The sequence below is a fragment of the Vanellus vanellus genome, assembly GCF_965231255.1.
Source record: "Vanellus vanellus genome assembly, chromosome: 2".
In the NCBI taxonomy this organism is placed as follows: Eukaryota; Metazoa; Chordata; class Aves; order Charadriiformes; family Charadriidae; genus Vanellus; species Vanellus vanellus.
In genome coordinates, this window is record NC_138906.1 from 9,567,875 (window position 1) to 9,591,398 (window position 23,524).

The window sequence follows — 23,524 nt, forward strand, 5'->3', positions numbered from 1 at the left end:
ATTGCAAGCTCTTTTGGTCCTTTTAGAATTTTGAAGGCAGGTCAATAGAGGTGAAAGCAAGGAAAAATATTCCAGAAATGAGAGCTTTGTATTGCCACGCGCTCTTTGTGCGTGAAAAAGCTGGCCAAAACAAATAGTGGGGCTTTTGGTGGACTTGGGATTAACTGCTAGGAACAGCACCTGAGCTCTCTGCAGAGCACGGCACTGCTCTGGGTACGGACCCTGACTAATGCATGTCTCCTACACGCCACAGTTGAACCATGAATTGCTTAGGGAGAAGAACTGCTCCTAACCCATGGACCAGACATGAACTTTATGAAGGTCACATAATTCAAGACATGATGTAGACTCCAAAAAATCTGTATTGTCCTGTGGTAGGTTACAACTGAGGGCGCAGAAAGGAAGGAGCCATACAGGGGGAGAACAGAGTGCTAGACATGTGGCTACACCGTCACAAGGCTTAAGCATTGCAGCCAGCAATCTGAGAATGAGACAACTCATTATTTAAGTCCAAAAATAGAGGGAAGATCAGAGTGCACCCTTGCAAAATTTGCAAACACTTTGTGAGTGTGGAGCTGCAAGAAAGCCAGAGCAGGCCTGCGTCCACCAAAGTTTCCAAAAACTTACCTCTAGCACCAAGGAAATACACAGGGCCACTTTTAATGTTCAGGGTTGCTTTATCTTTTAAATCAGGAGAGATACACATAATCTGTAATGCAAAATGGCAGTGACAATATCTTAATAATACATGCCAATGTTTTTAGTCAGCTAATTTGACCTCCATAGCCAGGCATGGAAGGTCCTGTCGCTGTTGGAGATGCACTTGTCTATTTTCTGCGGAAACCACATAGAACAGTGAGAAGATGAAAACAAATAGGATAAAATAGGATTCATACAAAGGTGCCTTAACTGAAAAAATGCATTAACTCATGTAAGTCAATGAGAGCTATGGCACATGCATTTAAACAGTGAAGGAAACAAGAATTAAGTTGACAGCTGCTCTTCCCTGCTCCCCGATAAAGCAGCAACATCTGTGATTTGAGATATATATTCCTTTTGCCACTCCAAGACTTTTTTGGAGTCTTTTGGAGTCTCCTTGAGACTTGTATTCTTCTGAACAATGCAGCAAAAAGTAGAGAAGTCCTTGATTTCTCTTACCCAGTACCATTTGCAGTCACTCGGGTTTCTATTTCCCTTGTGGATCTCCACGACAGTTGGGGGTGAAGGCATTCTCAGCAGTGGACATTTGAATTTAGTATCAGATCCTCCCCAGGGCTGTCAAAGCTCATTGAGGTTGGCTTTCAAACTATACCAAAGTCACTCCGGCTCTCTGAAGTGTTCTTAGGCATAGGCACCTGGGCACGCTTTTCATCAGTGTTTTGTATTCACTGAAAATTCACTTTGACATTTTCCATGTGTTCTGCAGCTCAGGCTTTCGGTGAACGTTGTCAGAACAGACGAGGGTCTCTGGCCTCTTCCTGCTGCTGATACTGAGCCTGGAAGGACAGGGTGGGGGTTTATTTTACCTCCAGAGTGATTCAAGTAGCCAAGAGAATACGCTGTGCTGGTGTCTGCTTGTTATCCTTGTGATGAAGCATCAAATGGAATTAAGTGCTTCCATTTTCTCCATATAAATTACTAGTTTCTAGCAAGATTTTTAATCTTATTGCAACCTTTACTTTCACAGATCACCAAATTAGCACACAGAGTCTCATTACTGAAGGAACAGACATTTTTGATCATTCATGCTACTGCTGATGGTAAGTTAGCCCATCATTTGAGCTCATTATATGTTTGGGATGGCTTTGATTTTTCTTAATTAAATTTGCCTCTTTAATGATTGTAATCTGTTTTTACAGAAAAAATCCATTTTCAGCATACTGCGGACCTTATCACACACCTAATTAGGGCAAAGGCTAATTACAGCTTGCAGGTACAGTATGTGTTTCCTTTTTTCATACTTTAACAGTTATTTGCCAGTTTGAACTCAGACTGCTGTTACGAAGCAGGCTTTGAAAGCCACTTGCAAACTCATCCTGGCAGTAGAAGTAGCACCAGAGTATAATGTGTTCCTACGTACTCCCATGCTTATTTGATTCAACTATTTTGGTTTGGACGGTTGTTGAACAGTTACTAAATTACAGAAAATAAGGATTTGAGAGAAACGTCTCTAAGGAATTGGTGCCTGTTTACTTTCTTTGGGAAAAACGGGCTAAATTCAGGATGAATTACGGGGAAATGGGGATCTAAATTAAATCAAACACAAAAGTTAAGGAGAGAAATGTGTCTGAAATCTGACATCCCACTGCAAACAACATGCTGCGGTCTGGAAGGCCCCTCTTTCTGCGGAATTACATCTCTGATTTGCTGAATGACCTGTGTCCGAGCCATTAAAGCTTCCAAAATGAACCCATCCACCAGCCATGGGGATGGTCCCTGACCTCTGCTACATCTCAAGCCACCACCAAGAGAGTGCAACTGCCCCCGGATCGAACCATGCCAGGGACCATGCTGCTGCGCGCAGTGTAGATGGTTGTGTTGCAGTGCCCAAGTCCTACTAACAGTTGATTCACTGAATACCAGCTCCCTCTGGCTGCATTTCTGTGGAGCTTCACGTGATGGATGTGCTCACTCCATCATGCTCCGAAGGCAGATAGAGTGAAGCACAGACACAGGAGTTAAGCAATGAGCCTGGCATGGATTTGGTGAGCACTACAATGACCGAGGTGCCCCTGCGTATTTCCCAATGCAGAAGCATTAGTACATTGGAGCTTGAAGGCACCAATGGGCTTGACGCATGTCAAGGGTTAGTTGAGGACTGAACGGAGGGCTGAGGAATCTACATCTTGGATCGAGGTACTCGGACCAGTGGTGAGACACCTCCGTCCTGCCTGCAGAAACTAATTGTTTTTTCCCTTGAATATCCCAGTCTAGACAACCCATTATGATCCTCTTGCATTCTTTCAACGTGTGCAGAAGTTACCTGTTCCATTTAAATGTAAAATTTTATTTAAACTATTTCATTTCTAGCTTCCCACATTCTTTCCATTTAATTACTTCTCCAGCAAGCTTTATTTCAGTTTTTTACTTAATGACATTTTTTCTTTAATGTGCTCCCTCATTTTAGTCAGTAAAACCTAACGCCATTTCTCTCCACAGACTTGCACTGGGTTTTTCAGTTTTTAGAAGGAGCAAGCACTGTTATTTGTAAGTGTAGCCTGATTCTGCTTAGCCTGAACTTGTTCAGAATGGAATTAAATGGAAAATCCTCCCCCAAAAAAGTTATTTTTGAAGGGAGTTGCAAGTCTGTGCTCAGAGTGCTGTGGTGCCTGAATTACCCTGGACTTATGTGCATCTACAGAAAGACAGACGGTGCTGAGGAGAAGCAGTGGGTTTGCAGGCCAGTTTGAGCTGCAGGTATGGCTGGTCAGTCCCGAGACTCTGAGCTCCTAACGGTGTGTATTTTCTTGTTTCTTTGCAGATTTACCCCGACGAAAGCCATTACTTTAGCAATGCAGCACTGGAGCAGCATTTGTACAACTCCATCGTCAACTTCTTCGTAGCGTGTTTCCAAGTTCAGGACAAACTCCCAATAGCCCCACTGAAAGAGGAGGAGGACGACGATTAACCCTACTTGTCCGTGCTAAGCACAAGGCAGATCTCTCTAACAATATGCAACTGGATCATTTTCCTGAAGAAAGAGATGTTACGTCGTTAGCATGTATTTAAAGAAAACTGAAAGCAGCGCATCTGCTTTACTTGACAGCAACTCCTTCCTAAATGGAAGAACATTAAGCATGGTGAACTCAGCAGAAACTGCTGTCTGAAATTAGTCCATCACAACCAACATCATCTTTTTCTTTGTGAGTTTTTTTTTCCCTTTTTTTTTTTTTCTCTTTTTTTTTATTTTTTGTTTGCCACGAAGTGACTTCTAGCATGAAGGTGGTAAGACATCGAACTTGAAGGAACACCCCAAGAAACCGCTTTGAGGACTGGAAGATTTAATGTCTCTTTGCATTCAAGCAATCAAGCAGTAGCAGTGAAATCCGTCATCCATATTAAGGTTACTATAGTTAGCATCACACTGTGTCAAAAAAAATCTAACCTAATACATGGAAAAGTTTATAGCACAATTACTTTCAAGGATACTGATTCATACATACTTGCCTGCTCTTTCCCACGTTCAGAAGGTTTGTCATTGATACAGGACATACAAATTCAATTGTATGAAGTATCACTATAGTTACACCGATCTTTACCTTCCTGTAATTATTTCTTAATTTTGTATAGCTTTTACTTCTGTTTTCATTAGGTCTCATCCTTACCTTGTTAGCTTCTCAGCCTGTTTTGGATGGGGAAAAAACATACACTGAATTAACCAACTCACTTTAGACAGTAGGGGTTTAAAGAGGCAACGGGGGTTGAGGTACCCAGACATTTAAAAATCTATTCGAATAAAGCAAAGGAAATCTCACTCTCGTGTTCCCAGCATAGCCTTTGCCTGCAAGATTGAGTATTTTCTTTGGCAGCCTTGAAAAATATGCACATAAATAAGCTAAACCAGCTTAACATGGAGATATTTTTATTGTACTATAGAAAAATATGTGACCGTCACGATTATTCTTTTTCTTCTTTTGGTGTTGGAACAATTGGTTGGCAAACTGTTGGGAATGGCTAGCTGAGGCTATGGTAGCAGGAATTTCTACCAGATACTTCGCAGATCATTTCATAAAGTCATTTAAATAGAACCAATGTGCAGAGATTTATTGCACATGCTGTCTGTGGCTTAGTTTTATGCCAGGTCAATGATTAGCACATTCCAAACACGTTTAATTGTCTCTTCTGCTCACACTAGTTTTGCCAAGTGTAAAAGAAAAAAAAAAAAGGGGGGAGCATTTTTGCTGTAAAATATCTAGCACTTCATTATGGCGGTGTAAAGCAACTTTTAAAACTTCTTGTGAAAACATTCAGCTCTCAGAAAGAAATCCAACCTTCGTTCACTTCCACTTACCGTGTCATAAGAATTTTGAGTAGTGTCGCTCCTTGTAAAATATTCTGACCAAATGTACAGCCAGTATTAATACTGTATATTTCATTTTGTTGTATATAAAGGAATGTAAGTCAGGTATTCGTCAGGTCCCCGATCCAATATTAGTCTTGTGTTCAGCATGCATGCGATAACACTTCTTTGCTGATCAGGACTCTTTAGAAGTACTAGCTTGGAAATATAACAATTAATGTAATTTCTTTTCTTGTTTTGACAGCTTGAATGTCAATGCCGGTTTCTACTTTTTACATAGTACTGTGGGTAAACTCACATCCTGACAGCAATGACGATGTTTCCATTGTGTTCTTTAGTGTGTCTTTTTTATTATCTTTATTTTAAGCTTTGAATGTTGGTTGTACTTTGACCATCATGAAAAATATATTGGTAAACCATAGAAATGACTTAGTTTGGTTTGGATTATCTTCTTTAATTTACAGTGCATCAACATTGTGTGAACAAGAACTACAGTATAAATCTGCTTTATCCGGCAAAATGCCAAATAGACAATAAGAATGCTGCGTGTCCAGATTTTGCTACACCGAACGGGCTCAGAAGCCTGAAATGAACTTGACCTGAGAAATGTAAAAATCTGCTCTGTCCACAATCTTTTGTAGAAAGAACTTTAGGATGTGGCATGGTAGTGTTTGTTCATTCATGGAATAAAACATTATTTTACCACCCTGGTTGCTACTGCTGTTATTTAGTGTTAAGTACTTAAATAAGCATCGAGTGCTATTCCTGGTTGAACGGAGCCCGAACTTCAGGGTGCAGATCAGAAAAATGAAAACAAGTCTTCATAAATAAATACACATCGCCATTTAGTCTGCTTGTAATGGTGGTAAATGGTGTCACCATGGTAAACGGTGACTGCTTTTGAGGAAAACACGAAGTAGCCCAAAGTGGGTTCAATCCCAAAGTAGCAGTTGATGAGAAGACCCCTGTCACTGTCTAGTCTCTGCTAAAATGCATCTTTCCTCCCTTTCTGCCTGCTGACCCCGGATCTGGAATACCTGCTGACCTGGCACGTGGGCTTCCTGAGGGCATCAGCCAGGCGCGACAGCTTGACCAAAGGGATTTTTGCCACTTCATCCATTGTCCTTTTTCCACAGTTGCCCGTGGCTTACAAAGTGGGAACAAAGCACTAAAACTTACCGAGTCTGCCATAGCAGATTTTTCTCCATCAGGAGAGGGGCAAGCAAGAGGAGGGAGCCATCCCACCCCAATTCAGAGGTTTGTTTCCCTTCAAGCCAAGAGGAGAGCCATATACCTGCCAGGGTCATCCTCAGACACCTCCCTCAAACGAGCCGCAGCCTTTCCGTGTGCTCGTTTCGGGAGTGATTATCCCAGATTGAACCAGCTGGGGGACAAGTTAGGGCCATCCCTAGCTGTCCCCTGTAACAGCACTTCGTGGACTGCAAGGTCAGCTGGATGTTTCTACACCTTCTTTACACCTGGAAAGGAAATCCTTTCATTTCATAGATTTCCCAGGAAAACAGAGGGTTTTGATCAAATTAGAAACCCTGGCTATGACTGAACCCTACCATACACGCTCCTCTTCATCTCAAGCAATAACTTCAGGAAAGATTTAAATCTGCACAAACATCCATGTCTGTAAGCCTAATAAAGACACGAAAGGCCTTTTAACCCTAAAGCCGTGTAGCGAGGCTGTGGTGCCGAGCAGCCACCTGGAGGTACAAGGGTGACAAGGATGCTTTCCAATGGCACCTGCTGGCTTGCTGCACCTCGTCGGTGTCCAGGGTGATGTCCCACCAGCTGACACCAACTTGACTGAACCAGATTCATAGGAAGAGAACTTTAATATTTCCCCGCAAAACCAAGAAACTGTTGTGGACACTTACTTGAATCTTTCTTGCCAGCAGATCAGGAAACAAGAAGCTTGAGCACTGGTACAGAGCAGGCAGATTGCGCTAGTACAAAATAGCTTCGCTGTTATTTTGCTTAATTACCTGAATACGACTAATATTTTTTTATTGTCCAAACAAATCAACCTTATACTCTCAACTAACTGGCATCTCTGGATGCCGTAATGTTCAACTGTGGCATCCCAAAGCGGAAGAGAACCAATGAGCAGTGCCCTACTAATTCAGAAGGAAACCACAGAGGGAAAAGATGAGGCATTGCTGCTAGCTAATTAACAAAGCCAGGCAGCCAGCCATGTTTGTAATTGTCTGTGGGTTCAGGTGTGGAGCATATAAACCCACCCAAGCTCTGTCCACAAGCTCAGGCCCAATAAGTGCTGCATCCCTGAAGCGTAGGAAGGAAGAAAAATAATGAAAGAGAAAGGACACGTGGGATGCTCACAACACCTTTCCCATGAGAAGACCAGCGGAGAGTGCTGCTAGCAATGGGGAGAAATGGGTGTTTAGTGAGGGAGACCAATGGACCGATGCCGGTGCTGGTACCCTCATGGAGTTGCGCTGGTACCTGGAGAGATGCTCTTGCTTTTGCTCTCGTGCTCATGTTGTATCTCTGAAGCTCACTCAGGTTGGCGCTGGATGTTTTGACTTTGCGTATCGGGTCGTGGGGCACATCTGCCCTGCAGTGCCAAATGTGCCCCGCTGAGGGCTGGGGTGAGGACACTTTCTTCCTTGCCCTGGGTAAATGCTGCCTCCCCTCGCTGCTCTTTGTTCCCTGGACTTCTTATCTGCTTTCCATTTGCAAAAGAAGAGGAAAAGGCAGAAATTGAAAAGGTAACAGAAAAAGCTCAAGATCCCAGTTGCCAATTCCTTACTCATTGCCTCCTACTGAGCCAGCTGTTCGCTTGTTTCCATTTTGCTGCTGTAGGCTCCAGGCTGGAGGCTCAGAGCAGAGCTAAGGGCACTTGCTAAGACCTGTCTCCTCTTACCACTTTGTCTTTCTGTCTTCTCCCCATTCAGCGTGGTTGCAATCTGAAAGCAAATCCAGCAACCCCTTGGAAACTAGGAAGAGACAAATATACCAGCAGTGTGGCGAGCCCTCCCAATAAGTCATAACGAAAAAAAATTCTTTATTCTAATAGCTAATTCGTGCTCGGCCAGTGTCCTTTGCTTGGTGCTTATCCTTTCGCTGTGAGGGAATAACGAAGAGAAGATCCCCAAAGGTGAATTATTTGTCCTCCCTATTGCACCGGGCCACCTGCTATGAAGACACGTGCTAGTCTGGCTCTCCCCGCTCCCACCGTCCAGCCGGCCCCCCATCCCCCTTGCAGCCTCAGCCTTTCCAGCCCTGTGGTGGGTGCAGAACCAGGCAGCTCACAGAGGGAAGGGAGGGGGTGTTTGGGAAGGATAGGAGACCATATCGTAATACTCAGGTTTTGACAAAGGACAGGAGGACCATAGAGAGGCCTGTAGCCAACCAGCATCTCCAGTTGTGTTTCAAGTTGTGAAGGGTCCCACATTACCCTCCTGCTGCCCATCGCAGCTGCCACAGACAGATGGGACACTAAAACCCAGAGGGTCTCACGCCTCCACTGCTGGAAGAATCCATCAGTTTGATATAGCCCTGAGCAGGACATCGCCCATTGCCTCTGGCAGGAGCTCACCTCCACCGTGACACAAGCCACTGAGCAAGCAGGTACATGGAAACAGGGCTTTGGTCTCCCCTCCTTTTTGGCATCCTCCTCCTAATTCAGCTCCAGAGCCAAGGGGAAAGGGGGACACGTCTCACCTGCGTGGCAGGAAAACTGGGTAAGTGATGACCCGGCTCTCTGGGAGCAGCTGCCAACATCTTTGCTAAGTGTTAACAGAGGCAAATCTTCAACTCTCAATGTCACGACATCGGTGTGACCCTGTGTCTTTTCTTAAAACATCCCAGTGTGGGACTCAGATGTTTACGCAAGAACTAGAGTTTTCATTTCCAAAACAAGCCCCAAAAGCCAACTGCTGCCTGCAGCTTTTTTTTTTTTTTCATGGCTGTAGCAACCAGAAAACACAGTCTGTTTTTTCCACCGCAGCTCAAGAAATGGAGGGCCAAGGACAGCCTTTTTCTGAGTACACTCAGCTGGGATCATCCTGGCTGACCAAAGGGAACAGAGGGAAAGTGAGGGTCCTCTGGGGACAGGGACCAGTGGGAGTGGACAGCTGGGGACAGGTCTCCAACCCCCCTTGGACCTGCCCCTGGGTGGGGGAACCAGCTTCTCCCCATCCCACAGCTGAATGCAAAACCACCCTCCCAGTGCAGTCTTGGGTCCTTTATTTGGCCACAATAATCAATATGTCCTTTGTAAGCAACAATTTCTGCTGCAGCTGTGGTGCTGCTGGCAGCTGTGAAGGGCAAGATTCAGAAATCCTTTGTAAAATTGATTTTTTTCTTCTTCTTTTTTTTTTTTTTTTTGCTTCGAGACATTCATTAAAAGCCTCATATTAAATGAAGCTACATTCTCCCTCCTCACTGGGATAACGGCTTTAATCAAAATGTCCATTTCTATGATCGAGAGAGAAAAGTAAAAAGCAAATGTAGATGGAACAAGGCCCCAGGAAAGCAGAAAAGTAAACCATGGTCCAGTGCTCCTGCGGAAAAGCAAGGTTCCTTCCAGGTTTTTTTTCCTTCCTTCATTATAAATGTACCTTTTGGGTCGTTTTAAAGCAACAAACAACTCTTTGAGCTGATGTGAATGCTCTCATCCTTGCTGGAAAAGGTATCCTGACCTTACACTGACTTTGCAATAGTTGTTGTCAATGTCCTGAAATGTAGTTTGTGTGGAGCATTTCCAGTAACCCGAACTGACAGGAAACTTGTAGTGAGTATTGGTAACCAGCCTGCACAAGCTCCCCACCGCCTCATCTGGGAGCACCTGGAAGTAGGGTAAGTCCTTCACCTGGAAAACCAAACCCAGAGCAAAACATGAAATAGGCAAATCCTCTGCTCCACGTTCTGCTCTGAAACACCGCGGGAAAAGACCGCAGAGACGCGGGAGCCCGGCAGGGCAGTCCTCTGCCATAGTTTCTGGTTGACTTTTGTTCCCTGTAAATTCACATTTGGATGCATATTTACCTGTACTTGGTTCCTTCTTCATCACAGCAGTGTAGCGGTCACGCCGGGCACGGTACGCAGGGGGGCAATGTAGCCACAATGTGAGTCTGGTGAGCACCCAAAAGTTTGCCACCTATTAAAAACTGTTGCAGAGGAAGGGGGAAAGACAAAGGAGAGCCCAGAGATGAGATAGCCCATCCTGAGATGCAGTCCTTCCCCGGGCAAGGTTAGGGTTATGCCCATGGAAAACACAGAGACCCTCTGCCCCAGATATTTTCAGAGGTCCACAAAAGGCAGCACCGGGGGGAACAGAAAGGGGCACGATCTCACCCAACAGCTGCCAACCGCGCCTGCGATTTTATCCTGCATCTTGAGTTCGTGAAAATTAATGGTCACTGAGGAGATCGGCGGTGGTGACGTGAGCAGTAACCACATGTCAGCGGTGCAAAGAATTGCACTGAAAGCCAGAGAGGGTCTGGTGCAACAAGAAGAGCAGAAATCGCCACTTCTGGGCTATCGATACCAGAGGTGGCAATAAGGCATTTTTTAGCTGCTGTTGGTGATGGTGGTGTCCCAGCTTTGGGTGGAACCCAGAGCCAGTGCCGGTTTTCATCCTTATCAATTCTGCATGGTGGGCTGCAGTTCTTCTTGAAGAGGCATTTTTTAAGGTAGAAGCCCTGAAAACATTAAATTCATCCCTCATTAACTGCATAGGATTCATCTGGGGTACAGTAGACTTTTGGTTTTGCTGTGATGATTCTTATAATCATATAATTTGTGAGGAAATTGGGATAGGAAAAACTTTTCTCGCTGGCCTCTAGTGGCAAGCTGTAAACAATTTATCATGCAACACAGCGATGGCAGCCAGAAACTCAGCCCAAACTTCCTCGAAAAATTCTGCAACTCTGGCTTAACAAGTAACAGTTGGAAAAGCCCTTTCCTACATTAGGATTTTAAAGGCAAAATATCCTTTCCTTCATTCCGTCACTCAGCAGCTTCAGAAAAGAAAGTAAAGAGGAAAAAAACCCTGTCTGAAGCATTTCATTGGATGCAAAGGCTTCTTTTGCCCATGGAGCCTCTGGGTTACCTGTTCTGTGAACTTTTGTACCAAGATGCTTTTAAGAAAAAGTCGCAGTCACGCATTTTTTTCTGGACGAGCATCAGCTGGTTTCGTGGAGTGAAAAGTAGATGTTTACACCGAACACCTCTGCAGCTGAGAATTCCGATCTAGGCTTCCTTTATCACTTTGATTGCTGAAGACTAATAGCCATTTTTGGGCACACTGTACCCAGCCAGCTCCGGATGCCCACTTTGGGAGGGCACGCACTGTGTGGGCTGCAGGGTCTGGGCGGATCTGGGTGAGCAGGTCAGCTATAGAGATCTCTTTTCACCCAAGGAGACAGGGAAAGCAAAGAAAGTGTTAGATTTGTAACAGAATGACTTTTAAGAAATTAACAAACCCCTCGGTTTTCTACCAAATTGCTTACTGCAGCTATAAGCAGAGCACAGCCACTTGCTTTTATATATTTACTATACTTTGCAGCACCAGGAAAGCTTTCGAGTGGTAGGATGCCATCTGCTGCTCCGAAGGGTTATTTCCTCCCTTCCTTTCCCTTCCCAGCGGGCAGCTTGTGCCGATGGGGGAAAATTTGGAATATGTTTGGATCATCTGCAAAGCGAAAATATTTTCACCCCTGAAACAAAGTTTGCCTGGATAATAGAAAGTGGAGGGAAGAGTTTAATCTCACGAGCACTGGCTCAGTTATGAAGAAAAGTTTATGCGATGAATGAGGCATCCCAGAGAAGACGTACGATATTTACCCACAGACCGGCTTGCAAAGAAGATTGGATCTTGTATAATTCCCAGCTTAATGCCGAGACTTGCTGCTAATTCTGCTAGCGCCCATCTCCATTACCGCAGAAACAATCATCTCCGCATCTGCGAGTCGATGCAATGCCCTGTGACCCTGAAATATAGTCCCAGCATGTCTTTCTAAAATCTGTGGAGTGAAGAACAAATTAAAACACACTGTCGGCTCTCGGGGACTGGAACTTAAACCTGCGAGCAAGCTCTATTAAGTCCAGTAATAGACACCAGTCATACTCAGCCACACAATGGAAGTAAAACGGGATGAATAGCACACCATCAGCTCCGGCACTCCAGCAGTAATAAGCATCACGCTGGGCTCACTGCACTGACTAATCCATAATTTATTGGGCTTCATAAATATCAAAACATACCACAGCTGTTAGTACTTCAGTGCAAAACCCGCAAATATTGCTTCAATTATTCAGGAGCTCATCGCAGGAGCCAGTCAACCGCTTCGAAGATGCAATTTTAGAAGGTATCAATTACTCGGGAGTTTCAGCAGCGCAGTTGCCGGCTGGGCCCCCAGGGCAGCTGGTACAGGGAGCGCTTGGAGCACCAACGACAAGAGGAAAAATTGCCTCTCCCTCAAAAACAACCTAAAGCCTTGAGCCCCACGCAGGGAGGGCTGCAGGCAGCTCCGTGGCAGTGCTCAGAGGGGTTACCTGCAGTCCCCTACAAACCTTGGAGGAGTCCCTGCTTCAGCATCTCACTCTGAGGGGCAGACGAAATGTTCATTAAATCAACAGTCCCAAAAGCTTGCACTCCCAAATTCACCCTCCATGCAGGACACAGGCTAGACTTGCTTAAACAATGAAGTCCAGCAGTCTGAGTCACCTCTCCGGCAAGGGAACCACCGTTTGAAGCCATCCTGGGCTTTGCCTCCTGAAGACGCTCCCCTCTCCCAACAGCATTTGGGTGCTGAAGCCAAGACCAGAGACTGTGGCCAGCTGCTTGGTGGGTTGAGGTCAGGGTTACAGCTAGGAGATGGCACAGTGGCTAATGCACGGGTGTCAGGTCCCACACACGTCATCCCCGTCCATGCTCACACTGCAGATCCCCTCCTCCACTGGGCTTCATACATCACACCCCCTCTGTTTAAATCCAGGTTTCCAGGTGGGGCTGCTTCAATCACAATGACCCTCTGTTTAAATCCAGGTTTCCAGGTGGGGCTGCTTCAATCACAATGACCGTGCGCTAGTTTGCTAGTTGTGTTTTATGGGCCAATACATTTTTCCACTGAAAAAGAATAAAAAAAAAAAAATCATCAGCTTAATTCTAACTTCTGTCCTGTGCCATCCTCCTGCAAAGAACTGGGAACAGGAAAATAAGATGCTTGGAGGAGAAGATGGCATCTCGCCAGTGCTCCCCCATAATAAGGTGTATATACCCGGTGGTCATTTGCTATTGGAAAAGGAGAATCTCAAGGATAACTAGGTATTTGCAAGCTTCAGGAAAACAGGTATCCAGCAGGAGACGATGATGAGATTCCGTATCAAGAAGAAAGGCTGAGCTGAACTATATGAGACAGCAAAGAAGCCACATGGAAAAACTTGATGACAAAACACAAGGGAAAATTAAGTGGGTCTCGCTCACTGGGCTCTGTGGGGACTTTTCTTTAGTGAAAGATGCAGTATGTGAACCCCATGTACAGGGCAGCCTGACCTGGCCCTGTCCCCATGGGATAAGGGACAGGAGAAAGCATGGAGCACCCTGAGGAGGAACACAGTGTCTGAGTTGTGGAGAGGTACCTTCAGAAATGAGAGTAGGGGACTAAGGTCTCCAGGGGCAAGGAAGGAAATCAAGCTTCAAAATGTTGAAATAGATAAAAATCTGGGAAAGGTTTGACACAGGAGAAACATCTGCTGTTGTTGAAGGGAATTTCTGGGGCTCTTTTGGATGCAGGCAAGTGCAGCTCCTTCACACCAGGCTGTGCTTCATGGCAAGCACCACTTATGGGAAATATCCACAATACACTGCCCAGCTGGTGGTGCAACCAAAAAAAGGGGTACAGTGTCATGGGAAGTCACACTCATAGGGATTATGGCCATCACTATCACATAATGATGTAAAAAACCCTTCCCTCCTCTTCTCATGATCAACACTCCCCTCCAAAACTAACCCCAAAGGTTGTCTCAGTGCAGAGAAATGGCCTCACCCAGTGTGCCCAAAGTGTCCTTGTCCTCTGAGATGGTCCTGCCACCATCCAGGTGCACCACCACAGCAGTGTCACCATCCACCCAACCCACAGGAGAACCATGGAAGAGTCCAGCTTCACGGGAGGCATCACTGGGAGCAAAAGAAGAGGCAAAGTCCTCTATCCAGAGAGTCTAGAGATGAGTCATATGGCTGCTCACCTCCAGGAAATCCTGCATGTAGATTTTGAGTCATCTACAAGCGTACCTGTGGCTAAAGATCTCAGTGCAACTGTCCCCTTGGCTTCCCTGCAATGAGTGGAGATCTAGTACCTATTCAGACAATACATCTCGTTTTCCTTTCTGGGGCAGCCAGGGTGCGGGGAGAAAGGGAAGTCCCAGGGGCCAGCAACCATCATGGGCTCAGCCCAGCACAGAGCAGCACAGAGCCTGCATGGGTTTGAGGTCCCCACATCATTCATGAAACAAAAGAACCCAGGAAAGGGATTTAGCCTGGCCGACGCCTGCAATACCTTTAGTCAAGCAGGCAGGACAAAGTTGGATAAAACGCAAGTATGACCAGACCTTCAGCAAGTCCCATCTGAAGATCTGAAGCTGAACTTTGTAAATTAAACTCAAATTTATTTTCATGTCCAGACACTAGAGACCTGCCAGCCCAGCTTGGTCCACTCTTTTGCTCCAGAACTGGGAAGCTGCTTTCCTGCATCTCCAAATCTGTAGGAGGTTTTTTTTCAGTCTTTAATGGGAGCAGAGCAAACTCCTGGTGTTTCAACACAGCCAGAGCTGTCAAAAGGTCTCCTAGGTCTCCAAGGCCCAGGTCTTTTCTTAAATAGATGACAACTTCCTGGTCCCATGACTTTTCCAAAACAGAACACACACACAAAAAAAAAAAAAACAAAAACCACACACACACAAAAAAAAAAACAACAAAACCCAAACAAACAAAAACCTTTGCATGTTGTAGTTCTATTAAAGGGTTTGCTGAAGCAAAGCGGGGCTGTTCCCTGCAGTAAGGGAAAGGGCTGCCGGCAGGGAAGGGCACCCGCTGCCAGGCAGGGCTCCTGCAAATGAACAGCATGAAATTTTCATGCAAATTTCCCACCAGGGCCTCTTGAATAAAGCTTCAGATTTCCCTGCCCTTAATGAATAAATCACTCAGCCTCGTTAGTGGAGTCCCCGGCACGAGGGCAGCAAACAGCACCTTTGCTGCTGAGTTGACCAAAGAATTGACGTGACCAGAGATAAATGTTGCTCTTAAACTCGCGCTGAAGATGGCATAAAAATGCGTTAGCTCATAATCTCACACACAGCGACGCAACGTGGGGGTAATTGAGATATAAGTCCTGCTCAGGCACGAACTTCAGAAAGATTTTTTTCGCTCTTGGTAGGTTAACAAACCATTTCAAAAGCAGTGAAGCTCTTTAATGTTTTGGGGTTTTTTTTGCTACGTATAATTGTTCCCCAAGTCTTTTGGGAACTGTCCTTTTCTTCTAGGATGACATGTGCGTCTGGGGAGACCTTTTGTATAGCACCAAAAAAAAGGGGGGGCTCTGAAAATGGCCTCTTGAAATAGATAAATCTCATCCCACGGGGCTGCGTGCTCTACGTTTGCATAGCCCAGGGAGCAGCCTGGACCAGTCCCACACGCCCCCAAAGCCTGCAGCTACAGCATCGCAGGCCTTCCCCATCCTCCTTGAAACCAGGTGAGCACGACGTGCCCTGCTTCGCGCCCCATCTCCCCTGGGCTGGTTGGCCTCAACCCAAGCGTGCAGCCACCACCAGCAGCTGATGGGGATGATGCCGTCCGCCTGGTGAGCTGCAGGAGAGGTGCTTCAGTCGGTGCCCCATGCACTGGCACATCATGGGGTTTTGTGCAAGGCCGGTAGCTCAAGCATCTCCCGTAACACACATCCCGCGGCTGTCGCACAGCCCAGTCCTGCAGGAGCCTTTCTGACTCCGGGCTGTGCTTCATGAAGCTCCACAAGCAGGACCTGCGGTGCTGCACAAGAGTATTGTTGAAAGAGGGATTGTCACATCCACTGATGCCCATTCACGGTCCCCAAGAGGCACAGCTCCCCAGCTACATCGTCTGGGTCTCCTTCCAGCTCTGTCTTCTCCTTCCTTTCTCATGAATAAAATATAAAGAGGAATTAAAGCAAATTTTCTGGAGCTAACTCACATTTCAGAGTAGCTGAGGGTCCCATTTTCCTAATCAGGTGCTTTGGATGGGACAGTGTGGCAGCAAGAGGTCCAGCTCCGAATCCAGCCTTGGCTCTGCGCGTATCAAGTGAGCTCAGTCCTTGCATGGAGCTGGTACGGAGACGGAGGAGCAGCATCAGTTGTGATGGTTCAAGAGCAGAGGTCTCGTGTTGCTGGATGTGAATGGGGCTGGTTCTTCTGAAGAGGGAGAAGACATTTAGGGTGTGCAAGAGGTCATCCAGTGAATTTCCATGCAACAAAAAAGTGCCAGTGTTGAAGCGAAATGCTTCTTGTACAACCTCCACTCCCCGCACGCCCCGGGGAATAGGCAGGTCAGCACTCCAGCATTTCATTTACACAGGACGCTGACCTGCCCTGAGGCATGGGCATTCCTGGGAACTCCTCTCTGGAATTTCAAGTCCTCCAAATGCAGCTCTCTGTCACTCTGACGCCAGCTTTAAATTTTCACGTATTTTGTACATGTGAGAGTTGCCCTTTCTCCAAGTTCAAGTCATATCCTGGCACAGACATCACTCGTCTGCTACAAGGCTTATGGGTTGTCTTCCACATACAGAAGCCACAAAGCAGAGCGTTGGTGTATTTGTGCTGTAACTTATTTAACTTATGAGTACTAATATGCTTGAAAGAGAGATGGAAAACACGGAAAAACATACCCACGTGTCTCCCCAGGACTCACGGCTTGCTCACACTTTAAGAAGTACGTTTGGTGGCACCTGCCACATTCAATCTCTACCACACACTTCAAACCCCACACTTTTGAGCCAGGGATTCTCAGCACCTTCCCTGCTGCAAAACCTCGGTAAATCCAATGCAGGTACATCTAGCTACGATGGAGGAAAGCATAAATATGGAAAGCCTCCTGCAAGAAATGTGGACTAGCAATTCCCAGGCTTTCAGTCAGTATATGAACATATGGAGATTGACTGCTTTTAAACTTCATACCTTTCTCACTCTGCAGAGTATTATATACAGCCACTTTTCTGTGTGCACCTCTGACAGCTTTAACTTCAATAGGATATAGCGGGAAAGAGACAACCACTTCTGCTGTCCCCAGCTGAACACCGCCCTGCGCGCAGTCAGCTGCAGCAGATAAACGCTCTGCTCTTTAAAAGCATCGCCAAACCATCCGTGACTGATGGGTTATGTTTGTTTAATAGTTCAGTTGACCTGGATTATCTGGGGAAGTGTCCCTGCTGCTGGGACGAGCCATGTTCAGCACTTCCAGCCCCACGGGGCTGCTGCCGTTTGCGCTGTTAACACCCTGTCTCCCAACACAGACAGGAACACTTGGAGTAATGAAAAATAATAATACAGATTTGGGCACCATTCCTACTTTTGGAAAAACACCAGGCTAAGATCCACACTAACTTACCCCGTCACGCCGTGGTGCAGAAGCTCATGATTCAGACTGTGAAGCAAGTGGAGTCATGAGTGCAAAGTCTCTCAAATGTCTAACAGAGCTCTCAGGATCTGCTGAAGAGGAACGTTGGGTATTTAGCTGGATATCGAGGTTATCGATAAGACAAAGGAATGAAAGACCTCAGCTCTGCCTGCTCTCATGTTGTGTCAGCCCTGGAGTTACTCCCACAGGGACCTTTTTGCTCCTTAAGCCCTGAGCAGCTTGTGCCTGTAACCCTACAGATGGTAGACCCCCAAAATTTTGCACAGGGAGGTCTGGCTGTGCCAGGAGCCAAAGAGATGCTGAAGTTGTCTCCTGCTTGTTGCACCCAAACTTCCCACACACACACACACCTCTGCCAACCTGCAGAGGTGGAACACAAGGATATAGCCTGTGAGGTCTTGGGGACATCTCCAAAGGGACAGAAACCACAACAAATCCAGCTCAGTTTGAAGCGGGAGCTGGTGCTCTGCCTTTGGGCCATCCTCCTCTCCAAGCAAGACAGCTTCATCCTGGTTTCCATGAGAGCAATTGAATGAGATGTTCATCCAGTAACTAAATAACATTTTACAGCTGCAAACCACGATTGTGTGAGACAGATAATTAGGCAATTAGAACAATTAAATGTTAAAAGACACCATGTCTAGAAATGAGGGCAAAGAAGAAGAGAAGACAGGAAAATTCTCGCAGGTTTTTTTTTCTGTGGAATTTTTTCAAATGATGGTGATGCAGGAGCAAGCAGCTGGAGAGAAGAGAAGGGAGGGAGCATACAGATGAGGCACTGAGATGTGGGCTGTAAGTTTTCTTGGGCAGGACATCCAAAAATTAATAGTTGCCCTTGTGAATTTAAGGTGGGATATGCTAGCTGGTTGATTGTGCTCATCAAAATCATTAATCAAAAACCTACAGAGAACACCAATTATACATTGTTTGGGCTTTGGGGCCATTAAGTGACTTTTTGCAACCTTAACATTTTGATAGGGTGGTAAGCCAGAGCGGCCGTTCAGAGCGCAGTCCTGCCTCCAGGCATCTCCCTGGGGAGCCGTGTTTCCTATCAGGCTGCAACAGCCTCTTCTTCTTCTGGGGGATAAAATTTGCTTTGTCTGCCTGGGGTTTTTGAGTCTCTCGTGTCTCGTACATGGCTGACAAAAACCCACTCTTATCAGAATTGGATAAAACTGATCACAGAGTCCTTTCTGGTCTTTGCTTTTTCCAGGCTGTTAATTTGCTTATTTGCACAGGAGCTTCAAGGTGAACTTTGGCTTGGAACAAATCTCAGTCTGCCGTATTGGGAAAGTAGTTTGCTGCATAAGCTGGGTCTTCTCTTTGCAACGCTGCAAGGATTTAATGTTTACATCTATATTTTCAAGGGGCATTGGATGTGTTTCACACACATGCCTCAAGTCCCCTCTTTGATGAGAACCAGTGTGGTAAGAGGAGACAATCAGGATTATGGTTTCAAAAGCAGGTTCCTGATCTGGACTAAGAAGTGAAAGGAGATGCAACTGGTCAGTTATTTCCACTTTTCTGAACCACTTCCAGCTTTGCACGGCCATACTGCCTGCCCATGCCCTGCATTCCCTTATGGCACAAACTTGCAGTGCCAGCAGTGTTTCCCATGCTCGTGCAGGCCTTGGTGCTGCAGCTGTGGCTTCATGCCAGTGGTGTCCCTGCTCTGACCACCATGCGTGGGTGGATGTGGCTATAGCTGGATACGATGGTATGGGGGTGGAACTTCAGAGAGGTCCCCCTGGAAACAAGAAGAAACAAGTCCTCCTTCTGTTATGAAGGAGTGAATGTCTTGGGTGCACCAAGCAAGACAAAGTGCATTTGCAGGGCCAAAGAACTCATGAAGCTTAACACAGCAAACACCACACGGCCAGCTCGCCAACTGCCCTGCCAGTCAACCTGCCAGGAGCCGTTCTGCTTCTCATCGCAAAGACCAGACCCGGTACCAGTACGCGGAAGGGACAGTGGCTCTCCAGACTGTAACTTTAAGAGATGCTCAAAGATTGCCCCAGCTCTTGGGAGACTGGATTGTCTGACTGGATTTGTCTGGATTTATCTGGAAAATCACATCCAGAAATGTGGAGCTGAAAGTTGGTTTTGTTTTTCTGGGCTAGGATTCGGGTGCCTGGGTGCTGCTCCTGGTTTTCTGGAGACCCTTGGCCACTTTCTGGCTTGCCCAGGCACTGTTGGCCACAGACATGGAAAGCAGTACTGATTCTCCTTGTCAAACCCACGAGGTAAAACCACTTTGGCACAGGCAGACGTTCCTTTCTTCTTGTAGCAACAGTAGAGGAAGGCTCAAATTGCTGATGCTAACGCTCGAGGCTTTTTTCAGCATTTATCTCTGCCTCACACATTGGGGTCTCCAACCTCCCATCACCCTGTGCAGAAGAGTGGGCACCTTCCCAGCCTTCTCGCCCCACACCACGTCCCCACTTGTGCCTACAAAGGCTGCCACCCTCCACCTGCGCCTCCGCATCCTTGGCTGACCTCTCCCCTGTTGCCTTGGCTTGTTAAACCAGCCTTTCCCAGCTCTTTGTACCGCTCTCGACGGAAGGAGAAAAAAGCAACTTTTAAGTGCAAAAGAGCTTTTCCGGCTTTCATGGGCTTTGTTGGCTTTTGCCCTGGAAGAATCCCTGATGTCTGGGAAGGGGCTGGACGCAGCCATTGTGTCATTACTGATGGGACCATGGTGCTCAACGGTCCTGCCGCCACACCAGCCTCCAGGCTGAGCTGAAGTAATCCCTTCTTAACCCAGCAGGCAGCTAGAAAAACATTGTGAAGATTCACCTCCCACTTTCTGCGTTTGCCAGCAGAGTGAAGGAGACGTGCAGGGCGGCTCTTGCTCCTCTCTGCCCCCATGCCTGCTCCCCAGCCCCTCCTGCCACTGCCATTTGTTTATATTTTACCTTCACTCTCTTGCATTTGTCCCAGCCAAAACTCACTTTTAATTTTGATGGACAAAAATTTTTCAAAATCTTTCGGTGAGTGCTTGCTAGCACTTCAAGGGCTACAGCATCTTCTAAGCGAATTTGTCCGTCCCCTTCCTGCTCTCACAATATTCAAATCCTGCCCAAATATCACCATACGGCATTAGACGCTCTCCCCTATTCGATATATACGCTTTTACTGTTATTACCACGTACAAGTGCCACCCGTGTCTGTTACCTATGGGATTCCTTGTCACAATCAGGTTTTGCAATGACGTTAAACACTCTCAGGTGCCCACTGACACATTTCTTTAAGTGGTTAAGGTACCCATGCTGAGAACACTTTAAAAAGTCACTTTATCTATTCAAATTAGGCGTGTAATGGCATTAAAAAAAATGGGTGATATTTTGATATTTTGATCTTATTGAAGCAAGTAGAAGTTTTGTCACTGGCGTAGTCAAGCCAGGGTTTTCACCCAGAATTTGAGCGAGAGAGCTCAGATGAGCTGATAATAGAAACAAACCGGCTGTGAAAGCTGAATCTGCAATCTCAACATGAAGTCCCCTGACCTGCAAAGATTATAGCACGGCTCTACCTCTAATCACTGTAAGAATAGCCATCTTATTGTCTACATCTTCCGCAATTCCATTACTGGATGAAGGACGCTTCTGATACAAACGAAAGGGAAAAAAAAAAAAAAAAACACCAAAACCCACACATATTATCCTGCCTTATGCACTTATGAAATGAGAAGGTTATTACAGCAGAGAGGAATTAAGCTACAGAGCTGATGCTCTGTCTCACTGAGGGTTTACAGAGTAGTAATTAAGAGAAGCACTTTCTGCATAAGAGAGTTCTGCGGCTGCAGAGGAAGAAAAAACATTTCTGCTCATTTTAATCAGGCATTGATGGATGGCATTAATCTGTTGCGATAACGTGTCGGCGTCTCCCTTGTGCTACGGCTCTGCAGATCTCCCGTAGCTGCTGGATAACCCTGGCACACTCACTTTCAGCCTGGACCACAGCCCGTGTCACTGGGGAAACACACGGTGGTTCCAGTGGGCACTGGACGCAGCCCTTTTCGGATCTGTTAGGACAGGGAAACACCAGCCCCGCTGTTTATTTATTTAAACATTTCCAGCGTGGCTTTGAAACCCTTGCTGCCTTGCAGACATTACGCCCTGGTGTCTCTGTGCACACACGAATGAAGGCAAACCCCTTTCCCCAAGTGAAGTTGTTCCTCCCCATGGGCATAAATCACTGGAGCACATTTCAAAGCAAGTCACACAAGCTGGACACATATCTACAGCAGACATGGACTTGAAGGACTTTAAATGGTAAGTCCTTCTTTTCCAAATGGTCCTCGTCCACTTCCATGAGCAGCCTGGCTTCAGGACGCTGCAGAGAGGACGTCAGGAGCAGTGCGGTGCTTGGAAGATCTCTTTGCACCCACACACTGCAGCACTGGGAGCACCCATCCCTAGGAGGCTGGGGACTCCCCTTCTCTCCATGCTACAGGTGGGGAAGAGGAGCATGGCAAGGATATAGCGCTCTGCACTACATTCAAAGGCAGCAATATCAGTTGCACAAAGTGAGGTCACCTGGGAGGACTGGGGGTGAGTGAGGTTACTCACCATGCAACGGCAGGACCACACTTAAAACAATCTCCAGTGCCACAGCCCATGATGAGCATCAGGGCTCAACCCAAAACCTGCTGAAGGTCATTGAATCCTTCAGAAGTTTCCATCTGCTTGGCATCTTCTGAGGCTGGGTGGAAAAAAAGTGCAAAAGGCACAAAACTGTGACTGATAGGAATGACTTCCACTGTGCTCGAGTGCAAATGGCGAGAGAAGGTAGAGAACAGCACAGGCTTGGGGGCCTGAAACCCAGATGCCTCATCCTTCTCTTCATCTGTTTATCCACAGCACTATCCTTGCAGGGTGTGAGGTTTGAGCCAAGGAAAGCTGTGAAGGTGTGCGACAGCAAGAGAAAGCTCACCCTCCTTCTTCAGAAAATGCTTCTTTGGCAGCACGTGCTTCTGGACTTTAGCAAGAGTTGGGAATGATGTGCTCGTCCTCCTGCTTGTCCAAAATCGGCGGTGGACTTTCGCCAGTTTCTGTCTCCTTAGGGCACCATGGGCAGTTTCATTTTATTTTAAAGCATGTCTTTAAAATGCAGGGAGAGAGAACAGCCCCTGGACATGCTTCAGCGGAGGGTCAAGTTGAGTGCCAGAGGCAAAGCATCGGTACAGCACCAGTGGGGTGCAAACACACGTGCCCTGTGGTCCCTCTCGGCAGCTCTCATCCTGCAGGTGCCAGAGCTGAGAGCTCTGGGGAGCAAAACACAGGACAAAATGGTGTTTCTTTGAGTGAAAAAGAGCATTTCAAAAAGACAGCTGTTATTTTGAAGAGTGGGGCAGGAAAAGCCATGGGGGTCTTGCTTTAGTGTTCTGCTCATTGCCAGAGGCAAAAGAAGAAAAAGGACCATTGGAAAGCTTCAGGTGATTGCCCTGCATTGTCCCTCAAGGCAAGGCAAGGTTTTTGGAAAGGACTGGGATTTTGGAAAGCATTCTCCTTCCCACTACTTCTCTCCCAACCAACTTCAGCAGGAGGCAGGGACAATTATGTGATTTGTTAAAGGTGGACTTGAGGTGACCAGCTTGCGCACTGGCGCAGGTGCTGGGAGCGTGAGATGTTCCCGGGAGTGTGAGATGTTCCCAGCAGCACTCGCGGGCACACACGGCTGGTTCAGAGCAGTAACTGCCTGGCCCTGCCTGCTGCTGGGTGACAGGTCCACGTGCCCTGCTCCGAAACAGGGCGCTAAGGGAGCTTAAATACTACGGCGACATGTTTGGTCATAAATACAGGTAGAATAGACCAACAAAAGGAGAGAGGCGTCAATCCTGAATCTGGGCAAACCAAACT

General features: G+C 46.6%; 1 protein-coding gene across 1 annotated transcript in view; it reads left to right on the forward strand.

Annotated features, from left to right (window-relative positions):
• Window positions 1–3,797, forward strand: part of DPP6 (dipeptidyl peptidase like 6) — a gene marked incomplete at its 5' end in the record, with an annotated part of 441,826 nt that extends 438,029 nt beyond the window's left edge. The window contains 3 exons of the mRNA XM_082479426.1: window positions 1,688–1,760; window positions 1,860–1,933; window positions 3,482–3,797. Coding sequence (XP_082335552.1) covers window positions 1,688–1,760; window positions 1,860–1,933; window positions 3,482–3,628 — 294 coding nt within the window. The 3' untranslated portion in view covers window positions 3,629–3,797. The remainder of the gene's footprint in view (window positions 1–1,687; window positions 1,761–1,859; window positions 1,934–3,481) is intronic.
• Window positions 3,798–23,524: the final 19,727 nt, after the last annotated feature.